Below are 19,884 nucleotides of genomic sequence, written 5' to 3'. Positions count from 1 at the left end.
GGTTGTATTACTTTCAACTCTTGTTTTTCTAACTCCCAGATGGCTATAATCATAATTTGTTGGTGGTTTCCTGATAGAGACCACAAAATCATTCTCGTTTAACCCAACTTTTTATTTTCAAATATTACTCCTTAGTATACACTGTTTACTATGAAAAGCAGACTTCAACTCCTTTTATGCTTTTTAAAATACATGTGTGTGCTTAACTTTGTGATTTAATTCTTTTTCTAAAAATATTGATTTTTTTCCCCATAGATGGCAAAAGTACAGAAACTAGAAGAGAGTTTGTGTGCTACCGAAAAAGTAATCAGTTCTCTGGAGAAGTCTAGAGATGCTGACAAGGTAGGTAGAGGTTGAGGCTATAGCCCCCTGCATTTTCCTTATAAACGCTGCCTTCACATTCCAGTCTCCTGCTCCCAGGGTTAGCTAGCATTTCTGTATGCACTTAGGCCTTGCTCATCTTCCAAGGTTGCTAGAGAATGAAGTCTTTAAGTTAATTTTCCTCATAACTTCAACCCAAACTGTTCTGTCACTCTTGATGGCAGTGTTTCTAAAACACATCCCTGCCCCCTTTAACTAGGATGCCGTCAGTGCGACCTTTTCTCATTGATTGTGAGTGCCACGATACAAATTCTCAAATCCCTGGTGTCGGCTTTAACTAGAATAATAAACATTAATATGTATGTCTGAACATAAAATTAGGTGTACATTCCTTATATGTCTAGCTCTTATTCATTCATGAAACCAAAGCAAATGATTAACTAAAATATTAGAAAACCAATAAAATACAAATTGGTAATATTAATAATGTAATGTGACACATGGTATTTTGCTAAAATAAAATTGACTTCTATTGTCATTTGGAAAGATAAATGATTTATCATTAAAAAAAGATCTCCTTGCTGTCATTGGGTATGAAGATATTGTTTCTGTCCTTGTCAGGAAGTTGTAGCTGACCTCATGAGCCAGATCCAGGAGCTAAGAACCTCAGTCTCTGAGAAAACAGAAACCATAGACACCCTGAGGCAAGAACTGAAGGACATCAATGTAAGTTCTGTCGCCAAGAAGATATGAAATTTGAGCAGGAGGCACAGTTCACAGACTCAAGTGGTTAACCAATGCCCCACAGAAAAAAGGGTTCTGTGGTCACCCACGTTTGAAAATATGTAGTAGTGAAAGCTCAGCAGGCTTGGGTATCTGCAGAACCCGCAGGGCCTTTAATATGCTGACGGGTGTGCTGTGTGCATCTCGGGAAGGCAGAGTTGGCTGCAGCATTTCTGAGATCTCACTGACCTGGGAACAGTGCTCTCTGTGCACATTTGGGAATTGCTGATCCAAATCAGATCAGAAACAGACTGGCTGTTGCCTCTGATGGTTAAGGGTATGTGGTGTTCCTTAATTGCTTCAAGAAAAAAAATAGCACATTTTAGTTAAGTTCAGAGACATCAGTGATTTAGAAAGTGAGTTTGTTTCCCTATTATTGGACTTTATCATTTCCTAAAGTAACTCCTTACTCTTCCTGCATATAAGTGGTGAATGCTTCCTCCGTCCCTTGGGTCAAGGTAGTTTTTTGTTAATGTTCCTCACTCCTGTGCTCCAAAGGGAGCTTGCTGCACTCCACTGACTTCTGATAAAGATGACAAAACCAGATGTTTTTTCACTGATACCTGTGGGACTTTTCCACTTCTTCTTGCCATTCATCCATTAACTCTTCCACTCCTTCATTCAACAAGTGGTTATTGAATTTATTTGTGTTGATCTGGTCATCACCTTGGAACTCAGACTCATTCTTCAGTTATTATAATCTAAAAATAAACTGATAATAAAGCAGACAGATCTTGTATCATCATTTTCTTTTCTGTAGGGCAAATATAATTCTGCTTTGGTTGACAAAGAAGAGAGCAAAGCATTGATTAAGAGACAGGAAGTGGACATTCTGGATCTGAAAGAATCCCTTAGACTGAGAATACTCTCCGAGGACATAGAGGTAGATGTTAACACATCGTCACCCTTTTTGGTTTATTACTTGTCAGTATGTTTCTGTGTGTTATTAATGAATAAATAGAAGACTTTTAAAAAGGAGTAAGTCATAATTTGAGCCACTTTCCCTAAGGTAGTTAGGCAACTGATAGATAATACTAAGATTGTTATATTTTGTTTAGTTGATTTATTTTCATTCATTTGTGCTAACACCACGCTAAGTTCCTGTAACTCACCCTCTTCTGAAAAGGAAGAAGAGTGGAAACTGCATTTACTTGGATGCAGTGGTAGCAGCAGGGAGCAAAGAAAGGGCTGGTTAACCACAAAATTGCTTCTTGTGTTTTAGCTAAAATAAGTTTTAATTATCTTGTTGTTGATGTAAATGTATCTTTTAAAAAATTAAGCAGTACTGTCGTGTGGTTCAAAATTCAAAATATATAAAGCAATATACATTCCCTTTTGTATATCCTTCCAGAGATATTTTTGGCTAATCCTATATACCTTGAGTTTTCCTTTTTTCACACAGATGTAACCCACTGTGTATACTGCTCTGAACCTGCTTTAGAAATAGTTTTCTTGCTATCCATGAAACAAATTCAACAAATATTTATTGAACCCACCTGCCATACAACCTGTACCTGTTTGTCATTTGGGAATGGAAGAATGATTGAAACACAGTTACTTACCTTGAGGCATGCAATCTAGCTTAAGAGGTAGATGTATTATGATGTAGCAAATGACTTGGGAGCACAGAAAAGGGAGGGAGAGGAGCAGTTATGCCTGGAGAATTCCAAAGAGCTTCCCGGAGAAGATAGTATTAGTATAAGACTTTGCTAGGGAGGGAAGCCTGGCACCTGTGAATGTTTGTGGAGCATCCTCATAAAGGGGAACAGTTGGGTGTGACTGACTTGAGGTGGTTGGCTTTTTGGACAACCCAACAATAATCTAGATATGAGAATTAGATGCATATAATAGTGAAAAATTCAAATCAACTGAAATATTTAGTGAAGGGTTAAATGGTGGTGCATCCATAAGATGAAATAGAGCCCACTCGATGAAAATGTTATAATAAAAGAGTAAGTATATGTGGAGATGTCTGTGATCTATCAGGTACATGTGTGCAGTACACATATTGTATCTATGACATATATAATACTGTATGTTTAATGTGTATGTAATGTACACTATTATATACATCTGTGCACATATACATGCACATTTGGAAAGTTAGGGGGAATAGATTCTGCTCTAATTTGGTAGAGATTACATACACTGTGTACATAGGAATTATGTATGCAACCTATAGGACTTCTAATTCTCTCTGCCACTTTCCATCAAGCTACTCCCCTGAAAATTTGATGGCCTATGACACTGTATCACAGTCTGGTGAACTGGCCAGCCCCTCCCCAATGAGCTGAGGGGTACTCATCTTTACAACTGTTTACCTTCCCGTGTATAATGGACTAGAATCTATTGGTGAGACAACAGGTAAACTAGAGACCCATGCCTGGAGTCCTCCCAAGGAAGGAGAGATCAGCTGTAAGAGATTACCTGGGGTTGAGGGGAGAGGGGAGCAGAGGGCAGTTAGACCTCAACTGGGATACTTATATGAATTTACTGTAGTATTTGTCTCTGGACCTCATGACTTAAGTATTAACTGCTTGGTTTGTCTTGGAATGGATTAGCATACAAGCAAAAAAAAAAAAGATTCTCACTTAAAACTTCCTTAACGTTTTAAAAATCATACATAGTAATGATTTTCAAATCGATATTGGAGCACCACAATTAAAGAGAGTCTTCCCCTGTGGGGATTGTCCCCTAACAGAGGGACATGCTCTGTGAGGACCTGGCTCACGCCACTGAGCAGCTGAACATGCTCACCGAGGCCTCGAAAAAGCACTCGGGGCTTCTGCAGTCGGCCCAGGAGGAGCTGACCAGGAAGGACGCCCTCATCCAGGAGCTTCAGCATGAGGTGAGATGCAGGGTGATCATCGCTCAGGATGGGCTTTGGGGGTTGGGGGAGCAGGACTGTGTGGCGGTTGAGCTCATGAGTTCCCAGCCTCGGCTAATTCTCTACATTCAGAAAGGTGGGCTAGCAGGGCGAGTAGGTAGTGGGGCAGCAGCGCTGTCGACTCTTAACAACCTGGTTGCTTCTGTGTGTTCAGACTTGGTGGCTGTCCTCCTGCCCACCCTCTGCCCTTGACACGTGCCAGCAAGTTCTAACCACTGTGGCAAAGGTTATGCCTGACTTTGTTTTTTTTTAAATTTTAATCTTTGGCTGCGTTGGGTCTTCGTTGCTGCTCACGGGCTTCTCTAGTTGCGGCGAGTGGGGGCTACTCTTCGTTGCGGAGCACAGGCTCTAAGCGCTTGGGCTTCAGTAGTTGAAGCACATAGGCAGAGTAGTTGCGGCACGTGGGCTCTAGGGCATGCAGGCTCAATAGTTGTGGCTTGCAGGCTCTAGAGCACAGCCTCAGTAGTTGTGGTGCACAGGCTTAGTTGCTCCGTGGCACGTGGGATCTTCCTGGACCAGGGCTCGAACCCGTGTCCCCTGCATTGGCAGGTGGATTCTTAACCACTGCGCCACGAGGGAAGTCCCATAGCTGACTTTTGTCCTCTTTTTTGGCTAGTGTAGTTTTATAATATGTTTTGTAACTTTCCTCAAATGACCCTTTGATTACTTGTGAAGCTTAAAAAAGAAGTTTCTTTTAAAGTGTAAATAAATTTGTGAGAGAAATGTCAAATTATCAATCAAGCCCTGAAAAAATAATGGAAGAAGTCCATTTCTGCATGCCTTGGGAGGATTGTCTGTTCTAATTGGACCATGTACATGTATTATTTTCTAACTTGTAATCTTATATCTGTTCAATTTTCCCAGCTAAACCAAAAGAAAGAGGAAGTAGAACAGAAGAAGAATGAATATAACTTCAAAATGAGGCAACTAGAGCATGTGATGGATTCTGCTGCCAAGTATCCCCAGGTACTTCTCATAAGAAAGAGGGCATTTCAGGAGGAATAAGCAATTTTGTGAGCGATGCAAGTTGGAAATTGCTAAGACTAGCTTTGTCTTTACAGAAAAAGATTTTCACTAACAGCTTTTCTGCTTTTTTTGATAAAAAGGTACCAGTGTTTTATTTGTTTTACTTGGACAAGAATTAGAATAGCGAGCTATACACGTAGCCTGTGTATTTTCTACGTGCTTGGCAAGTATATTTACAATGAAATCTTTATAACCACTTAATCAGGTATCTGGATGAAATTTGATTTTATTTTAGAGCCCTAAAACACCACCACACTTTCAAACACATTTGGCGAAACTCCTAGAAACGCAAGAACAAGAGATAGAAGATGGGAGAGCCTCCAAGATTTCTTTGCAACACCTTATAACAAAGCTAAATGAAGACAGAGAAGTCAAAAATGCTGAAATCCTCAGAATAAAGGTAACTGGGTAATTTTTTTCAATGAATTTAATGTTTCAAAATAAGCAGTATCTTTCATGGTGACTGAGGATCCAAAATTCAAAACGGACAGAACTCCAGGGTAGATGGAGAAAAGTCTTCCTCTCACCCCTGACTCCAAGCTGCCTAGTTTCCTGTCCCTGTAGGCTCCGGGTGTAGCTAGTTTCTTATTTATCTTCTGAGAACTTTTCAGCAGCACCTATAACCAGGCGCGTAAGCATTGTCTCCCTGCCCCATTTGTTTTTCATGCTATGGTGTCATATCATACAGGCTGCACTAACTACTCTCATGACAGTGCTGTCCAACTTTTAGATTTTTGCCAGTTTAATAGCTGAAGCACGTTATCTCATTGTATTTTTAAATTTGTATTTTTCTTATTAGGAGTCAGATTGAGCATCTTTTGGTTTTTTGTGTCTATGAACTGTATCCTTCACCCATTTTTCTGTTGTTGGACTTTTTCTTAATGAGGTACAAGCATTCTTTATATGTTAGAGAGATTTGCTTTTGTCTGTTTCTCTTGTTTGCCATTTCTTTCAACTTCCTTCTAGTGTTTTTCGCCCCGTACTTGGGGAGTATGGTTTTTGTGTGTGGGAGAGTATATTTAGGGTGGTGTTGGGGTGGGAAGTGCGTGGAGAAGCGCCTGGGTAGGTGTAGTGTGGGCACAGAAGGGTGTGTAGGGAGGATGCGATGCCCCATAGCAGATAGTCTGTGACCTCATGGCTCTGCAGTGAGTTTTTGTTTAGGAACAAAATTAGCCTACTGTGTAGGAAGACAGTATCACTCTTAAGCTTTGTTTCTCATAGAGGGGATCATTCCTGGCTTTTTTATTCAGGGCGGCTCTCAGTATGCTGCTATCTCAGGAACGTGGCATGATCTTGGTACTTAGAAGAAATTGGATCAGGTTAAAAGAAATCGAACAATAGATAAGCAGAAGTAAATCAAAAAGTTCACTCCTTGCAGACGAGTATTTATTTCCTCTGGGTGGTTATGCTCATGATTTTCAAGTCAGAATCCAATTAAGTATTTTGAGGCTGTGGCACATCAATTTTTAAAAATTAGAATCTAATAAATAGAATCAAATAGAACATTTACCAAAGTAGTAGATGCTTTTGTTCATCTTTTCTCATAAAGGAATTTTAATGAATTAAGGTTTGTTTGGGAGTTTTTTTGGCCGTGCCGCCTGGCATATGGGATCCTAGTTCCGCAACCGGGGATCGAACCCGTGCCCCCTGCAGTGGAAGCACAGAGTCTTAACCACTGGACTGCCAGGGAAGTCAAAATTATGTGATATTGATAAGAGACTCTGTTTAAGACAATGGGGGTGTGAAAATTAATCACATTCGGAGCCCCTGAGAGCTTCTCATAGTCTACTTTTTCTCCAGTGATACCCAGAGCAGTGTTCAGTGTGTGGAGGGAGCTTAAAAGAGGAATACCTGTCTCATCACGGCCTGGGGAGCAAAATAATGCCTACTATAAGGTGTTTTCTGAAAAGACCTGATTTGATGTTATTAGGAGCAGTTGTGTGAAATGGAAAACCTACGCCTGGAAGCCGAGCAGTTAAGAGAGAAAAACTGGCTCCTGCAAGGTCAGCTGGATGATATTAAAAGACAAAAGGACAACAGGTGAGAAAGAGCCACGAGCAGTCTGTGAGCTAAATCTTGGCCTGCCTGGGGATAGTTGAGTGAATGAGGTCAGCATAGGTTTCACAGCGTGTGTGATGTTTCTTGCTGATCCAGGAGCCGCTCCAGGGGTTGCTTCTCAATCAGGTCTGATGAGGGGGTTGTTTTACCAGAGAGGGAAAATAAGGTCATCACCATCTTGCCCACTCTGTTAACTTTTGTATTGCTATAGAGCTATTGAAATGAATTTCAAACACGTGAAATACTTGAACCAAACTGTCTACTTGTATTTGAAAGGGGTGAGGCGGGAGCAAATATGTCAACAAGACAAGGCTCAAGGTTCTGCCAGCAGAAAAAGGGAGAATTTTCTTGGTTTTGCTTCTTGGCTTCTGGTGAAGGGCACGTTCCTAGGAGAAGCTGAACAGGGGGGCGTTCTGTTAGGTCTCTGTGTGTGTGTGGGGGGGGGGTGTGGGTGTGGATGTGGATGTTTGCGTGTGGGTGTGTGTTTTGGCCTCAGCTCAGTCTTCTAGTTGTATCTGATAACAGCACAGCGTCTTGTCAAGGGCAACTGCACCCAGGTTATATCGTGTCTCTGACACTTGAAAGTTGTGTGACTTTGGACACATCTTTAAACCTCTTAGTGCCTCAGTTTCCTTAGCAATAAAGTGAGGGAGATGACACCTCTTATACAAGGTGTTTTAAAGACCAAAGATAACGTGTGTAAAGTGCTCGTTACAGTGCTTAGGAGAGGGGAGCCACTCGATAGATGGTGGCTGTTAAGTAGACACGGTAGATTTATGATCCCACCCCTGAGTGAGGGATGGAGATGAGGGTGGTCTATGAGACTGCGCAGGAAGTTGAGGTTTGTCAAAGGGGGTCTGTATTGGGGATGGAAGCCCTTTGTGAATTCAGCATCCCAGGTTAGGGGTGTCTGCTTCTGCTGCTGTTGTCAGAAGATCTTAACAGGCGCTTCCCACTCCCGCTGCTCCCCATCCCTGTCCAGAAGCAGCCCTGACGTGCACTGTCCAAACCTAAGTGAGACAATGGATATTTGAGGTTGGTGATGGTGGCTGTGCTAACAACCTATTCCTAAATGTTTCTTTGCTGGGTGGCAGGGTGCAGGGGGATCTTAGTTCCCTGACCAAGGACTGAACTCGAGCGCTCGGCAGTGAAAGCTCAGAGTCCTAACAACTGGACTGCCAGGGAATTCCCCTAAATGGTTCTTTTCAAGTTTTAGTGAGCATAGGAGCTCATTTTATTAAGCATCCTCTTGTAGGGATTTCACTTCCCCTTCTGGGTGATTTTGATGCAGGTAGTCCACAGTCTGCTCACCTAGTTTCCATATGCTCCACCCCCATGTCCAGGCATATTAAAGAAAAGCATTGTACCTTTTATCAAGAGTTAATTTGAGCATGGAACTTAGAACGTTACCAGATCATGTATAAAACCACAATTTAAAATACTTTATTTCATAGCCTTATGTCCCATTTGTGAGGAGCCATACAGAACCTTCTTCATGAAAGATTAGAATAGAAGAAAATTATAGCCCAGGGGTCAGCCTGTTTGGTAACTGAAGTTTCACTGGAGCAGTCCGGTTCTTTCATATAAATATCACAGTGGCTGCCTTTGCATTACAGCAGCCCAGTTGCATAGCTGTGCCGGAAACCTTATGGCTCCCAAAACCTATGTCTGGTTCTTGACAGTAAAAGTTACCCACCCCCCCCCCAGATTAGACAACAGAAAACACATCTGCCCTAATGTTTTGGGGTGTTTTCCTCACTACCATTTTTATCTAGGCTGTCAGATTCATTAAGTGGAAGAAACTAATGTAGCTTCTGTTTTCCTTCAAGGAATGATCCTTTACTCACCAGTGAGAGAGAGATTTCTAGAGAAGCCAGAGGCCTTCAGGCAGGTTCTCCTAGGGGGGGTGTCTCCTGATCCAGGGGCTACCCACAGAAACTCAATTTATTATCCAACCTGGTCAGGCTCACAGAGATGGCCTCACATTAATCAAATTCACATGATACTGATGTATAGTCCAGAATGTAATTTTCTTTGTACAGAGGAGTGTTTCTTTTCCATGACGGGATTTATGTCTGGTGCTCAGAGAATCCCCTTCTTGGTGTCAGCATGTATGGGAAGCCCGAGTGGCATCAGAAAATCTCCAGCTGACTATGATATCCAATGCAGGGAATTCCCTGGTGACCGGGGGCACGGGTTTGATCCCTGGTTGGGGAACTAAGATTCCGCACGCCGCGTATCGTGGCCAAAAATAATAAATAAAAAGGGCTACAGCAGTCCCAGACCTGAAATCCAAAGCAAAGAGGGGGCATCAGAGGCTCCACAGGACAGGACAGTGTGAGGGGCCCTCCCCGCCCCCATGTGTGTCCTGTGTTTCCCCCACCATCCCGACCCAGCCAACCACATTCATGCCAGGCACCTGGACTGTCCTTTCAGCCCCATTTTGTTCACATATGATCTTCAGATGGTACTGCTCTAAGTTAATACTTTATTCTCAACCAAACCCTGTAATTAGATTTCCCAGCTTTGCTCATCTCACTTTTGTATGGAAGGAATCCCGAATGCTGGGGAGGTACCTTATTTCATCTTCATGTGTTGATCATGCTTATTGACTGTGCTAACTTGACCTAATCACCATAGAATTCGCTCTTCTTTGCACATTTTGGCATTGCTGCGTGTAATAGATACAAAATCGATACTTGAATATGTTTGACACTTTTCCCATCCTCCCTTCCTAATCTAATGCAGTGAACAGAATCATTCAGACATGCAGCAGCTGAAGAATGAACAAGAAGAAATCAAAGAAAGACTTGCTAAAGTATGGGTTTTTTTTACATAATAGTTGTTTTTTTCTTGTGTGAAAAATGCTTTTATAGTTAGCATTTATGGTTATGTATTTTAGAAGCCATTTTATTATTGAAATTTTGTCTTCTTGTATTCCTGTTAAGTTTGATATTTACCATCAGTATTTAGCTATAGCTGAGAATTAAGAGTGAATTAGTCTTCATGCCTAGACGGTAAACCTACTGCTCACACAGAATTCTCCATTTAGAAGCGAGTATCGAGTGCCTATTTGAGGCCTTAAAGGGCACAATACATGAACGGTTGTAAATAGGTACCCCCTTTATGTGTGTGTAGCTGAGATTGTGGAAAAGGATGTCCCTTTTTTATTTTAATTGAGGTATAGTTGATTTACAATATTGTGTTAGTTTCTGATGTACAGCAAAATGATTGTTATACCTATATGTGTATTCTTTTTCATATTCTTTTCCATTATGTTTTATTAGAGGATATTGAATATAGTTCCCTGTACTATACAGTAGGACCTTGTTGTTTATCTATTTTACGTATAGTAGTTTGTATCCGCTAATCCCAAACTCCAAATTTATCCCTCTCCCCCTTTCCCCTTTGGTAACTGTAAGTTTGTTTTCTATGTCTGTGAGTCTGTTTCTGTTTCGTAAATAAGCTCATTTGTATCTATTTTTAGATTCTGCCTATAAGTGATACCATATGATATTTCTCTGACTTACTTCACTTAACGTGATAATCTCTAGGTCCATCCATGTTACTGCAAATGGCATTATTTCATTCTTTTTTATGGCTGAGTAATACTCCGTTGTCCATATGTACTACATCTTCTTTATCCATTCATCTGTTCATAGACATTTAGGTTGCTTCCATGTCTTGGCTGTTGTAAATAGTGCCATTGTGAACATTGAGATGCATGTATTGTAAAGGAATTTGCTTTAATTGGTTTTATTACCATTAGGGAGAGCGGACTGATTACTTTCAGTCTTTTGTTTAGCAATGTTAAGAACTTAAGTCATTTTTTCTTTCTCTTTCTTTAATCTTCTTATAGAATAAATTGGTTGAAGAAATGCTAAAAATGAAAGCAGAGTAAGTACACTCTTTTGTAATTCAAGTTCTTGTTGATCGTTTCTTTATTAACACCAAGCAGTATTCCTCTAAAGAAAGAAATGCTTATAATATCCACAAGGTAAGTAAATTCTTTCCTTTCTGCAGTAATATGTGAACATAATAGATATTTACAAAATTCTTTTCTTAAATACCACTTGCTAAAGGGGTTCCTCACATGAAGCCATTCCAAAAACAAACTTAAAGAAATAAGTGCCAGGAAAACCTTAGCTTCCCTGGGGGAATTGATGGGTTTTCTCCTCATAGACAATGAGAACTATATAACCGACCAGGTTTCTTTCTCACTTCTGGTTTCCTCTGATTTAAAACCTTGAGGCCCTCTCAGACCCATGGATCAATACTATGAATTCTTCTGGTCTTGACCTTATGTCTCTTTATATGTTTTCTATGGACATGATTTTATTTTATTCATATAGTTCTTATATTTTAATTTATGTAATCTTATAAACTGCCTCATTCTGTGATAAACAAGATACACTGTATTTTCTATCAAGTTCAAAATAAGTAAACTGGTTGGTATTAACAAAGTGATAAAATGTTAGAAAGATATTTTACTCTCTGAATAGAATAGATCTGATCAGGAACAGCGATTCTCAAACATTTTCACTTGTTTTACCTCCTAAAAGAATTTTGAAACACCATATACCCTCTTGCACATTTTTGGAGTTGACTGTGTCTAAAATTTTTCATTGTAAGTTTAAATTATTGCAAAGGATAGACGTTTTGACCTACTGAAAATAGTGACATTTAGAAATAAAGCTTTTGTGGTGTTCTTTTAAAAGTTATCCAACTGATTTGGTACTTTCTACCCATTTAAAAAAATACTTGAAGAAATTCGTAAGTCTAAAATTTAACATTTTTCCTTTTTCCTTTGAAATTAAGTTTCCATTCTATACCCATGCAGAATTATATCCTAATTTAATATATTGTTTGGAAAATTTTTTATTGACTTCCCTATCATAACTCATCAATGAAAATGTATGCAAATTACAAGTAATTTGTAAAAATTTATTATATTCATATGGCTCTAAGTGTTATATTTTTTCTGGATTGAGTTTTCATTACAGTTATTAAACTATCCTGAATTTATTGTAAATTTTTATGAATAATTATTATACAAGTAAAATTTTATTGGAAATGCATCTCTCAATGCATTTTATCTTAATGCTTTTTCTTTAATTAGCTCATTCTGTTGCACTTAATTCTGGAATCAAACAGTATTCACTATCAATTCTGTTCTTACTTTTTGTTTTTATAGATATAAAGGCTGAGAAATCTTATTCACATACTAAGTAAATAACAATGGAAGTTTTGTTAGAATATTGTCCTTCAATTATTTGACCTCTATCCAAGTTAATATGCCAGAAGTTACATAGTGATATGTCATCAAAAATTCTTTTTAGGGACTTCCCTGGTGGTCCAGTGGTTAAGACTCTGTGCTTCCACTGCAGGGGACATGGGTTCAATCCCTGGTCAGGGAACTAAGATCTCACATGCCTCATGGTGTGGCCAAAAAAAAAAAAAATCTTTTTAATGATCAGCTGACAAAGACCACCCAACTTGTGAAAGATTTGTTACTCAGTTATTGAGTCATTTGCATCATAGAATCATATACTTAATAGAATATAGGTGTGGGACAGAACTTTGTTCAACACTTTCATCTGCATTTGAGCAGTTTGGGGACTGGTTCCTTGCCAGTTAGCTGTAGGGCTAGGACAGAAATCTGGATCACTTACAGGATCTATGAGAATCCACCTGTATAGTTTGTAGAAGTATAGATAATACCCATTTGAGACCTTCTAGCAAAAAGAATAAAAGCTATCTAAGCTGATATGTAATTTATTTCATGATCTAGTAACCAGTGCTACAGCGTCCCTGGGACTACAGGAGCCCACAGAGTGGCAAGTGAAGCAACCTCTAGAAAATGGCATACATGGTTTTATCAGTCCCAGCCTACAGCAGCAATTTTAAACATTGCGTTATCCACACGTGTATGTGACAATGCTTTTAAAAAGCTACAAAGAACTGAATACCAAGCCAACAGTGGTGTAGGCAGATGTTTAATTTCACATAACAAGAGGTCTGGAGGTGCATTGACTCAGTGATGCCATCACTGACCCAGACCCTTCCCATTCTTCTGCTTTTGGTACTCTTGCTTGTGGCCTATTGACTACAAGATGGCTGCTGCAGCTCCAAACAACATAAACAGAATCACAGCTTGCAGTGTTGTGGGTTCAAAAGGACTTTCTTTTTTCAGGGAAAAAAACTCCCAGAAACCCTCAAGATTCATTGTGTCTCCTTATCCAGAATTAGCATGCCTGCAGGGCAACCTGAGAAAACCAGTATCTGGCAGTGGGGTAGAGATAACCATGGTTTTAGCTCAGACCAGTTATTATTTACTAATCTTTGGGAACTGGGTGTGCTTCTCCTCTCCCTTTCTTGTCCTCTGAATAAACTGAGTTTTTATAAAAAGCAAGGGATTGGCTGTTGGGTAGGCAGCTGCAGTGTCTGCCATGCCACAAAGCCTTTTCATGAAATGAAAGCAGAACACGTAAGACAAAAGCAGAACAGCTCCAGATGAATTGGGAGAACATCAGTGCCCTCACTCCCACGCTGTCCTCCTGAGGTTCCACAGAATGTAGTCTGAAAACACTGCCCAAGAAATTCTTGGCCTTAAGTGGTATTTTTAATTCTGTGTATTACATCACTTAAATCATCAGCTTTCTATTCCATATGCATTGTAAAATAAATAAAAAACAATTGTTTCTTTGGGGAGCTTATAGGATTCAGTTAGTTTTGTGAAATTCTATATAATTGTTTGGTAACCCTTTTTTTTTTCCCCTTTTGAACACTATTCTTTTTTTTAACATTTTATATTGGAGTATAGCTGATTAACAATGTTGTCTTAGTTTCAGGTGTACAGCAAAGTGATTAAGTTATACATATACATGTATCTATTCTTTTTCAAATTCTTTTCCCATTTAGGTTGTTACATAGTATTGAGCAGAGTTCCCTGTGCTATACAGTAGGTCCTTGTTGGTTATCCAACACTGTTTTAAATATAGCAGTGTATACATGTCAATCCCAAACTTCCTAACTATCCCTTCCCACCTCCCTTTCCCCCTGGTAACCATAAATTCATAATCTAAGTCTATGAGTCTGTTTCCGTTTTGTAAATAAGTTCATTTGTATCATTTTTTTTTAGATTCTGCATATAAGTGATACCATATGATATTTGTCTTTCTCTGTCTGACTTAACTTTACTCAGTATGACAATTTCTAGGTCCATCCATGGGTCACCCTTCTTTTTAATGTTTATTTTCAATTGATAGTTGCATAAAGTGTATAAATTCTAAATAGCACATCCTTGAAGAAATGACTAGTGTCCCACAATCTGAGAACCAGTTTTTGAAACCAGAAATGATTAAGATATGGGGCACTGAATAAACCATGCAGACTGTAATAATGCTTAAGTAACAGTTTGCTCTGAGGGCTGGATCTAAAAGTTTCCATTCTAAATTTTTGTTGTGTAAAAAACGGTTTGTGGAGCTTTCCAAAATGAAAATTTTGGGTAAAACAACCATAAAAAAAGTGTATCTGCAGCTCTTGCCGTCTTCCTGTGCTGTCAGAAAGGGGAGGGCTGAATATTAGTGATACTTTCAAATAAAAATTCTGGGCTTGGGTGGCAAGTGTCTGATTTGAGTACTGTTTTATAATTACGTGCCTTTGGGAGACCATAACGCGATAGTTACTGTTACAGCCTAGAACAGCTCCAGAGTGCCCTTCAGAACAAAGAGACCGACTACGTTACAATGACTGAGGAAGTTGAACGAGTTAGAATGTTGGAGTCTAAAGCGTTCCAAGAAAAGGAACAACTAAGATCAAAGCTGGAAGAATTGTATGAAGAAAAGGAGAGAACGTGCCAGGTGCATTTGTGTGTTGGTTTTTATTAACAGAGCCGATCAGCATAAGTCTCCTGGCTGTGATTGGGCATCCCGTGGTTTACAGTTGCTCCGGTGCACGCAAAGATGTGTGGTCACGAAAGCTGGGAACCTGGGCTTTGTCTCTCCCTCCCTGTGCTCTTGGAAGGCACGAAATAATGTTATTTTAAAATAAAAATTAAAAGCAGCTCATTTACCCTTCCCTGGATTGATTTACCTGCAGGAGATGGAAATGTTAAGGAAGCAGGTGGAGTGTCTCGCCGAGGAAAATGGGAAGTTGGTAGGTCACCGAAACCTACATCAGAAGATCCAGTACGTTGTGCGGCTAAAGAAGGAAAACATCAGGCTTGCTGAGGTAAACTCCTGAAAATTGTGCCGAATAAACTCATTCTGGTTTTTAAATGATGATTTAGTTAAAATTTAATTTAACTATTGAATCACTTAACTGCTTTCTTCAGGGAACCTCCTGAATTAAAAAAAGAAAAAATTCAGCCATTGCTATTGTAAGCATAATTCAGTCAGTTATCATACACATGAGATTCTTGTTTACTGTTAAAGTAGTTTACAAACGGAAAATTATAGTCGTAGTTTGAAATTTAAAGTTAATGAATGCCAAGAATAACTCTTCCTGCAAGAATTAGAGCCTTAATTTTTTTTCTTTTCCTTTTCTTAAAAATTACTGACCAGGAGTCAGAAAAGTTGCGTGCTGAAAATTTATTTTTAAAAGAAAAGAAATGAATGAATCATAAGGATCCCGATCAACTACCTACCTTGTTTGGAGACTTCTTTCCCTCTTATAGAAGTAAGACCTCTCCTTGCGCACTTAGCAGAGCTGAATTAAGAGCCACGACTATTACCTGTGTATGTGGGGGTTGGGGGGCTGACCCTCAAGTTTCTTATGAACTCTCTGCACCTGTGCACACCTGTGGCAGCCCGCAGCCTGCAGTTAGAGGTTACCGTTTCAAAGCTGTAAATATTGAGAAAACCTTTTGTCTTTTTAAAATAAAAGCCCGTAGCTGCAGTTTTACAGTGGATGTTGGCCAGATTATTTTTTTCCTTCAGTACTGACATAATCTCCTTTGAGTCTTGCATCAGAAGCTCCAACAATATGCAGGTTCCAAAACTTACAGTGAGGTTAGTGATGGTGCAGTGTGCATGAATAGCAAACTTGTTAATATAGATTATTTTTGTATTCCTACTTGAAGTGTTCTCATGGGCCTTTTTTATGACTGTTAATATGGCCATTTTTCAAAATGTAATAAAATCTTTTAAAAATAAATTGTTTAATAAGGTGATTTATATTGTTCATTCACCATATGCTTATTGAGCAACTATTATATGCCAGGCACTGGTCATCAGTGAACAAGGCAAACAGAAACTCTATCCTCAAGGAACTTCTGTGTGTCAGCACTTCATTCTTCCTTATTGAGAGTAATATTCCATTGTATGGACATGCCACATTTTATTTACTTACCATTCGATGGGCATTGTGTTACCAAACCAAACTTGGGTCCATTCACCCTTGTGCAGCCAATCTACTGACACCGTGTTTGTGGGGTTTTTTTTGTTTTTTGTTTTTTTTGGCCGTGCCGTGTGTCTTCTGGGATCTTAGTTCCCCAACCCAGGCCACCACAGTGAAAGAGCCAAGTCCTAACTACTGGACCGCCAGTGAAGTCCCTCAGCAAAGCATTTTTTTAATTAATTAATTAATTTACGTATTTATTTATTTTTGGCTGTGTTGGGTCTTCGTTGCTGCGTGCAGGCTTTCTCTAGTTGTGGTGAGCGGGGGCTACTCTTCATCATGGTGCGTGGGCTTCTCATCACGGTGGCTTCTCTTGTTGCAGACCACAGGCTCTAGGTGCGCGGGCTTCAGTAGTTGTGGCTCATGGGCTCAGTAGTTGTGGCTTGTGGGCTCTAGAGCGCAGGCTCAGTAGTTGTGGCACACGGGCTTAGTTGCTCCGCAGCATGTGGTATCTTCCCAGACCAGGGCTCGAACCCATGTCCCCTGCATTTTCAGGCAGATTCTTAACACTGTACCACCAGAGAAGTCCAGCAAAGCATTTTTAAAGGCAAGATGGTACTTCCCTGGTGGTCCAGTGGTAAAGAATCTGCCTTACAATGCAGGGGACATGGGTTCGATCCCTGGTCAGGGAACTAAGATCCCACATGCCACGGGGCAATTAAGCCCATGCACCACAACTACTGAGCTCATGCACCTCAACTAGAGCCTGCATGCTGAAAACTACAGAGCCCATGTGCTCTGGAGCCTACATGCCACAAGTACAGAGAGAAAAACTGGCACACCACAACTAGAGAGAAGCCCACGCGCCACAACAAAAGATCCCGCATGCTGCAACTAGGACCCAGTGCAGCCAAAAATAAATAATAAATAAATCCTTAAAAAAAAAAAAAAAAAAGCAAGTTGTGGGAGAGGCATCTCAGGGTTTGTGATAAGTTCTCTGACTGGTTGATGGTGAGGTAACAGGGCAGTGTCACAGGGGTTAACACTATCAGTCCTTAGGTCTGGGGGCTATGCACTCAGGGTTATCAAGTAATTAACTTCTTCCATTCGGTGGGGGTTTTAGCATCTATAAAACAACTCAGAGAATGTGCCATCAGATACTATTATCTAGGTGCTTAGAGAGGAGCTAAAGCAGAGGAAGTGGAGGAAGGGTCTGTCCCAGGAAGGCCCTGTAGGGTCCTGCTCGGTTACAATTTGAACTGTTGGCAATTTTGGGCTACTATGGATAACAGTGCTCTAAATACTCCTGTGTAAGTCTTGCTATGAAAATGTTTCACATCTCTTGAGTAGATACCTAGGAGTGAAGTTGATCTCAGGTGGCCTCGGCCTGCAGCGGCTTGAAGCAGGATTTCAGTTCCCCAGCCAGAGATTGAAGTCAGGCTGCAGCAGTGAGAGCGCTGAATTCTAGCCACTAGACCACCAGGGACCAGTGACCAGTCACAAGGCCCTGGCCTGTCAGCAGTGTAGAAATGAATTTCTACATAGAGTCAGAAAGTAGTGAAACAAGTAAAGCATTTATTAGGAAAAAGAATACATGTGGATAGACACATGGGTGGGCTCAGAGAGAGACTCGTGCTCTCATGGTAGTTTGAATCACTTTTATGGGGCATTTCTTCTGGTTTTCCTTGGCCAGTCATCTTGCTTTGCCTGGTTCTGAGTCCGTATTTGGTATATCTCAGTGTCTTTGCCATCTTGGAGAGGCAGCAGCGGGCAGTGGCTTGAAGCAAGATCTTAGTTCTCTGCCCAGGAATTGGACCTGGGTAGCCTGGATGAAAACCAGGAATCCTAGCCATTAGTCTACCAGGGGCTAGAGGCTGGAAGCTAAATTCCCCTGGCCCTTGCCTCCATTGAAAAATGCATTTCTCAAGGAGGCAAAAACTGCAAAAACAGGTACAAAGTTTATTATTAGAGACACAGCACAACAAGTGGGAGAGCACACAGAGAAACAGTTTGTTTAGTTAAGACAAGCAAGGCACAGATGCACACCCGGAGAGAAATGGTGTGGGCGTCCCTCCTAATGAGGAGGAGTATAGTAAAGAGGCGGTTAAGTCATTTATATAGGGCGGTTCTTCTGGGTCTTTGTTTGCCTTTGGCCAATTATCTGGTTTCTTTTTCCACATGTGACCTGCCCTAGGACCCTCCCTGACATGCGTGCATAACTTTTTTCCAAGATGGATTCCAGCCCAGAGGCCTTGGCATCACCTATTATGGGGTGGCGCCCCTTCCTTTTTAACCCCCAAGGAGCCTTTCTGCGCATGTGCAGTGTCTCCCTTGCCCCAAGGATGGGGAACATGTGACCTCTCGATCCTTTACTCAGTGTTTAGCCTCTTTCTTTCTCCGCTGTGACTGTTATCTTAAAGTGTCCTCATAAGACAAAGTCCCGTTATTTACCCTGTTGCTGTTGTTATTTCTATCTCGTAGTGCAAACAGGAGGCTGGTTGTAAATGCCTAGCCTAGAGCCCACCTGCCTCCTTCCTCAGGAAATGTAAACAGGAGGCCAGTTGTAAATGCCCAGCCTGGAGCCCAGCTATCTCCTGCCTCACTCCCATGTGTGCACATGCATCTCTTAGCCAAGGTGGATTCTAGTGAAGAGGCCATTGGGTAGCTTGACATCACCTACTATAGGGTGGTGCCCCCACCCTTTTCGACCTTCAAGGAGCCTTTCTCTGCACGTGTGCACGTGTGTGTGTAGTTGGGATGGTCTCCTTGACTTTGAGAATGTGGTCTGTTATCTGGGCAGGGCTTAGCTTCTCCTCCCTCCTGCTGTTTTGGAGTATCTGTCCACAGGGGACAAACTCCAGCTGCTCACCCTGGGGCCCATCTATCTCCTGCCTCAAAAATTGCTGGATCCTTTCAGCCTCTTCCAAGTTCTCCCCATTACTTTTTGGCAGCAGCACCATGTTCCTTATCGGGAAGGGACCTTGTGAGACAACTCATGCAAGCAGTTTGCATCGTGCCTGGCCAAGGAGGGCAGTTTTGGTCAACGGTTCCCTCACACAACCGTTCTTTCTCCTGAGAAATGGACTCGGCTTCAGAGAATGCACATCAGAGATGAACCTAAAACCAAGGTCCCCAGCTATCTGCATAGAATGAGGCCTGAGCTTCGTGAATATATATATTTTTTCCTTTTTCTCTTTTTGTGAGTGTGTATGTGTATACTTCCTTGTGTGATTTTGTCTGTGTAGCTTTGCTTTTACCATTTGTCCTAGGGTTCTGTCTGTCTGGTTTCTTTTTTTTAGTATAGTTTTTAGCGCTTGTTATCACTGGTGGATTTGTTTTTTGGTTTGGTTGCTCTCTTTCTTCCTTTCCTTTTTTTAAAATTTTTAATTTTTAATAACTTTATTTTCTATTATCTTATTTTATTTTTCTTCCTTTCTTTCTTTTTTTCTCCCTTTTCTTCTGAGCTGTGT

General features: G+C 40.7%; 1 protein-coding gene across 5 annotated transcripts in view; it reads left to right on the top strand.

The window, feature by feature from the left end:
* Positions 1-19,884, top strand: part of KIF15 (kinesin family member 15) — an 80,548-nt gene that overhangs the window by 58,173 nt on the left and 2,491 nt on the right. Inside the window, exons 24-35 of one of the 5 annotated variants that reach the window (XR_012334555.1) lie at positions 256-342; positions 943-1,047; positions 1,865-1,987; positions 3,806-3,952; positions 4,856-4,957; positions 5,253-5,417; positions 6,948-7,057; positions 9,824-9,893; positions 10,935-10,972; positions 14,772-14,937; positions 15,176-15,307; positions 19,366-19,613. Coding sequence is in view for 4 of the 5 variants with exons in the window: in XM_019946780.3 (XP_019802339.1) it covers positions 256-342; positions 943-1,047; positions 1,865-1,987; positions 3,806-3,952; positions 4,856-4,957; positions 5,253-5,417; positions 6,948-7,057; positions 9,824-9,893; positions 10,935-10,972; positions 14,772-14,937; positions 15,176-15,307; positions 15,640-15,690 (1,296 nt within the window). In the remaining variant the exon portion in view is untranslated. Of the gene's footprint in view, positions 1-255; positions 343-942; positions 1,048-1,864; positions 1,988-3,805; positions 3,953-4,855; positions 4,958-5,252; positions 5,418-6,947; positions 7,058-9,823; positions 9,894-10,934; positions 10,973-14,771; positions 14,938-15,175; positions 15,308-15,639; positions 16,248-19,365; positions 19,881-19,884 lie in introns of those variants that run through there. The other 4 variants (XM_033864617.2, XM_033864616.2, XM_019946780.3 and 1 more) reach the window with 4 other exon arrangements.

Source organism: Tursiops truncatus, chromosome 10, assembly GCF_011762595.2.
Source record: "Tursiops truncatus isolate mTurTru1 chromosome 10, mTurTru1.mat.Y, whole genome shotgun sequence".
Taxonomy (NCBI): domain Eukaryota; kingdom Metazoa; phylum Chordata; class Mammalia; order Artiodactyla; family Delphinidae; genus Tursiops; species Tursiops truncatus.
The sequence above is the reverse complement of the archived record's forward strand: the minus strand, read 5'-3'. Positions and strand labels throughout refer to the sequence as shown.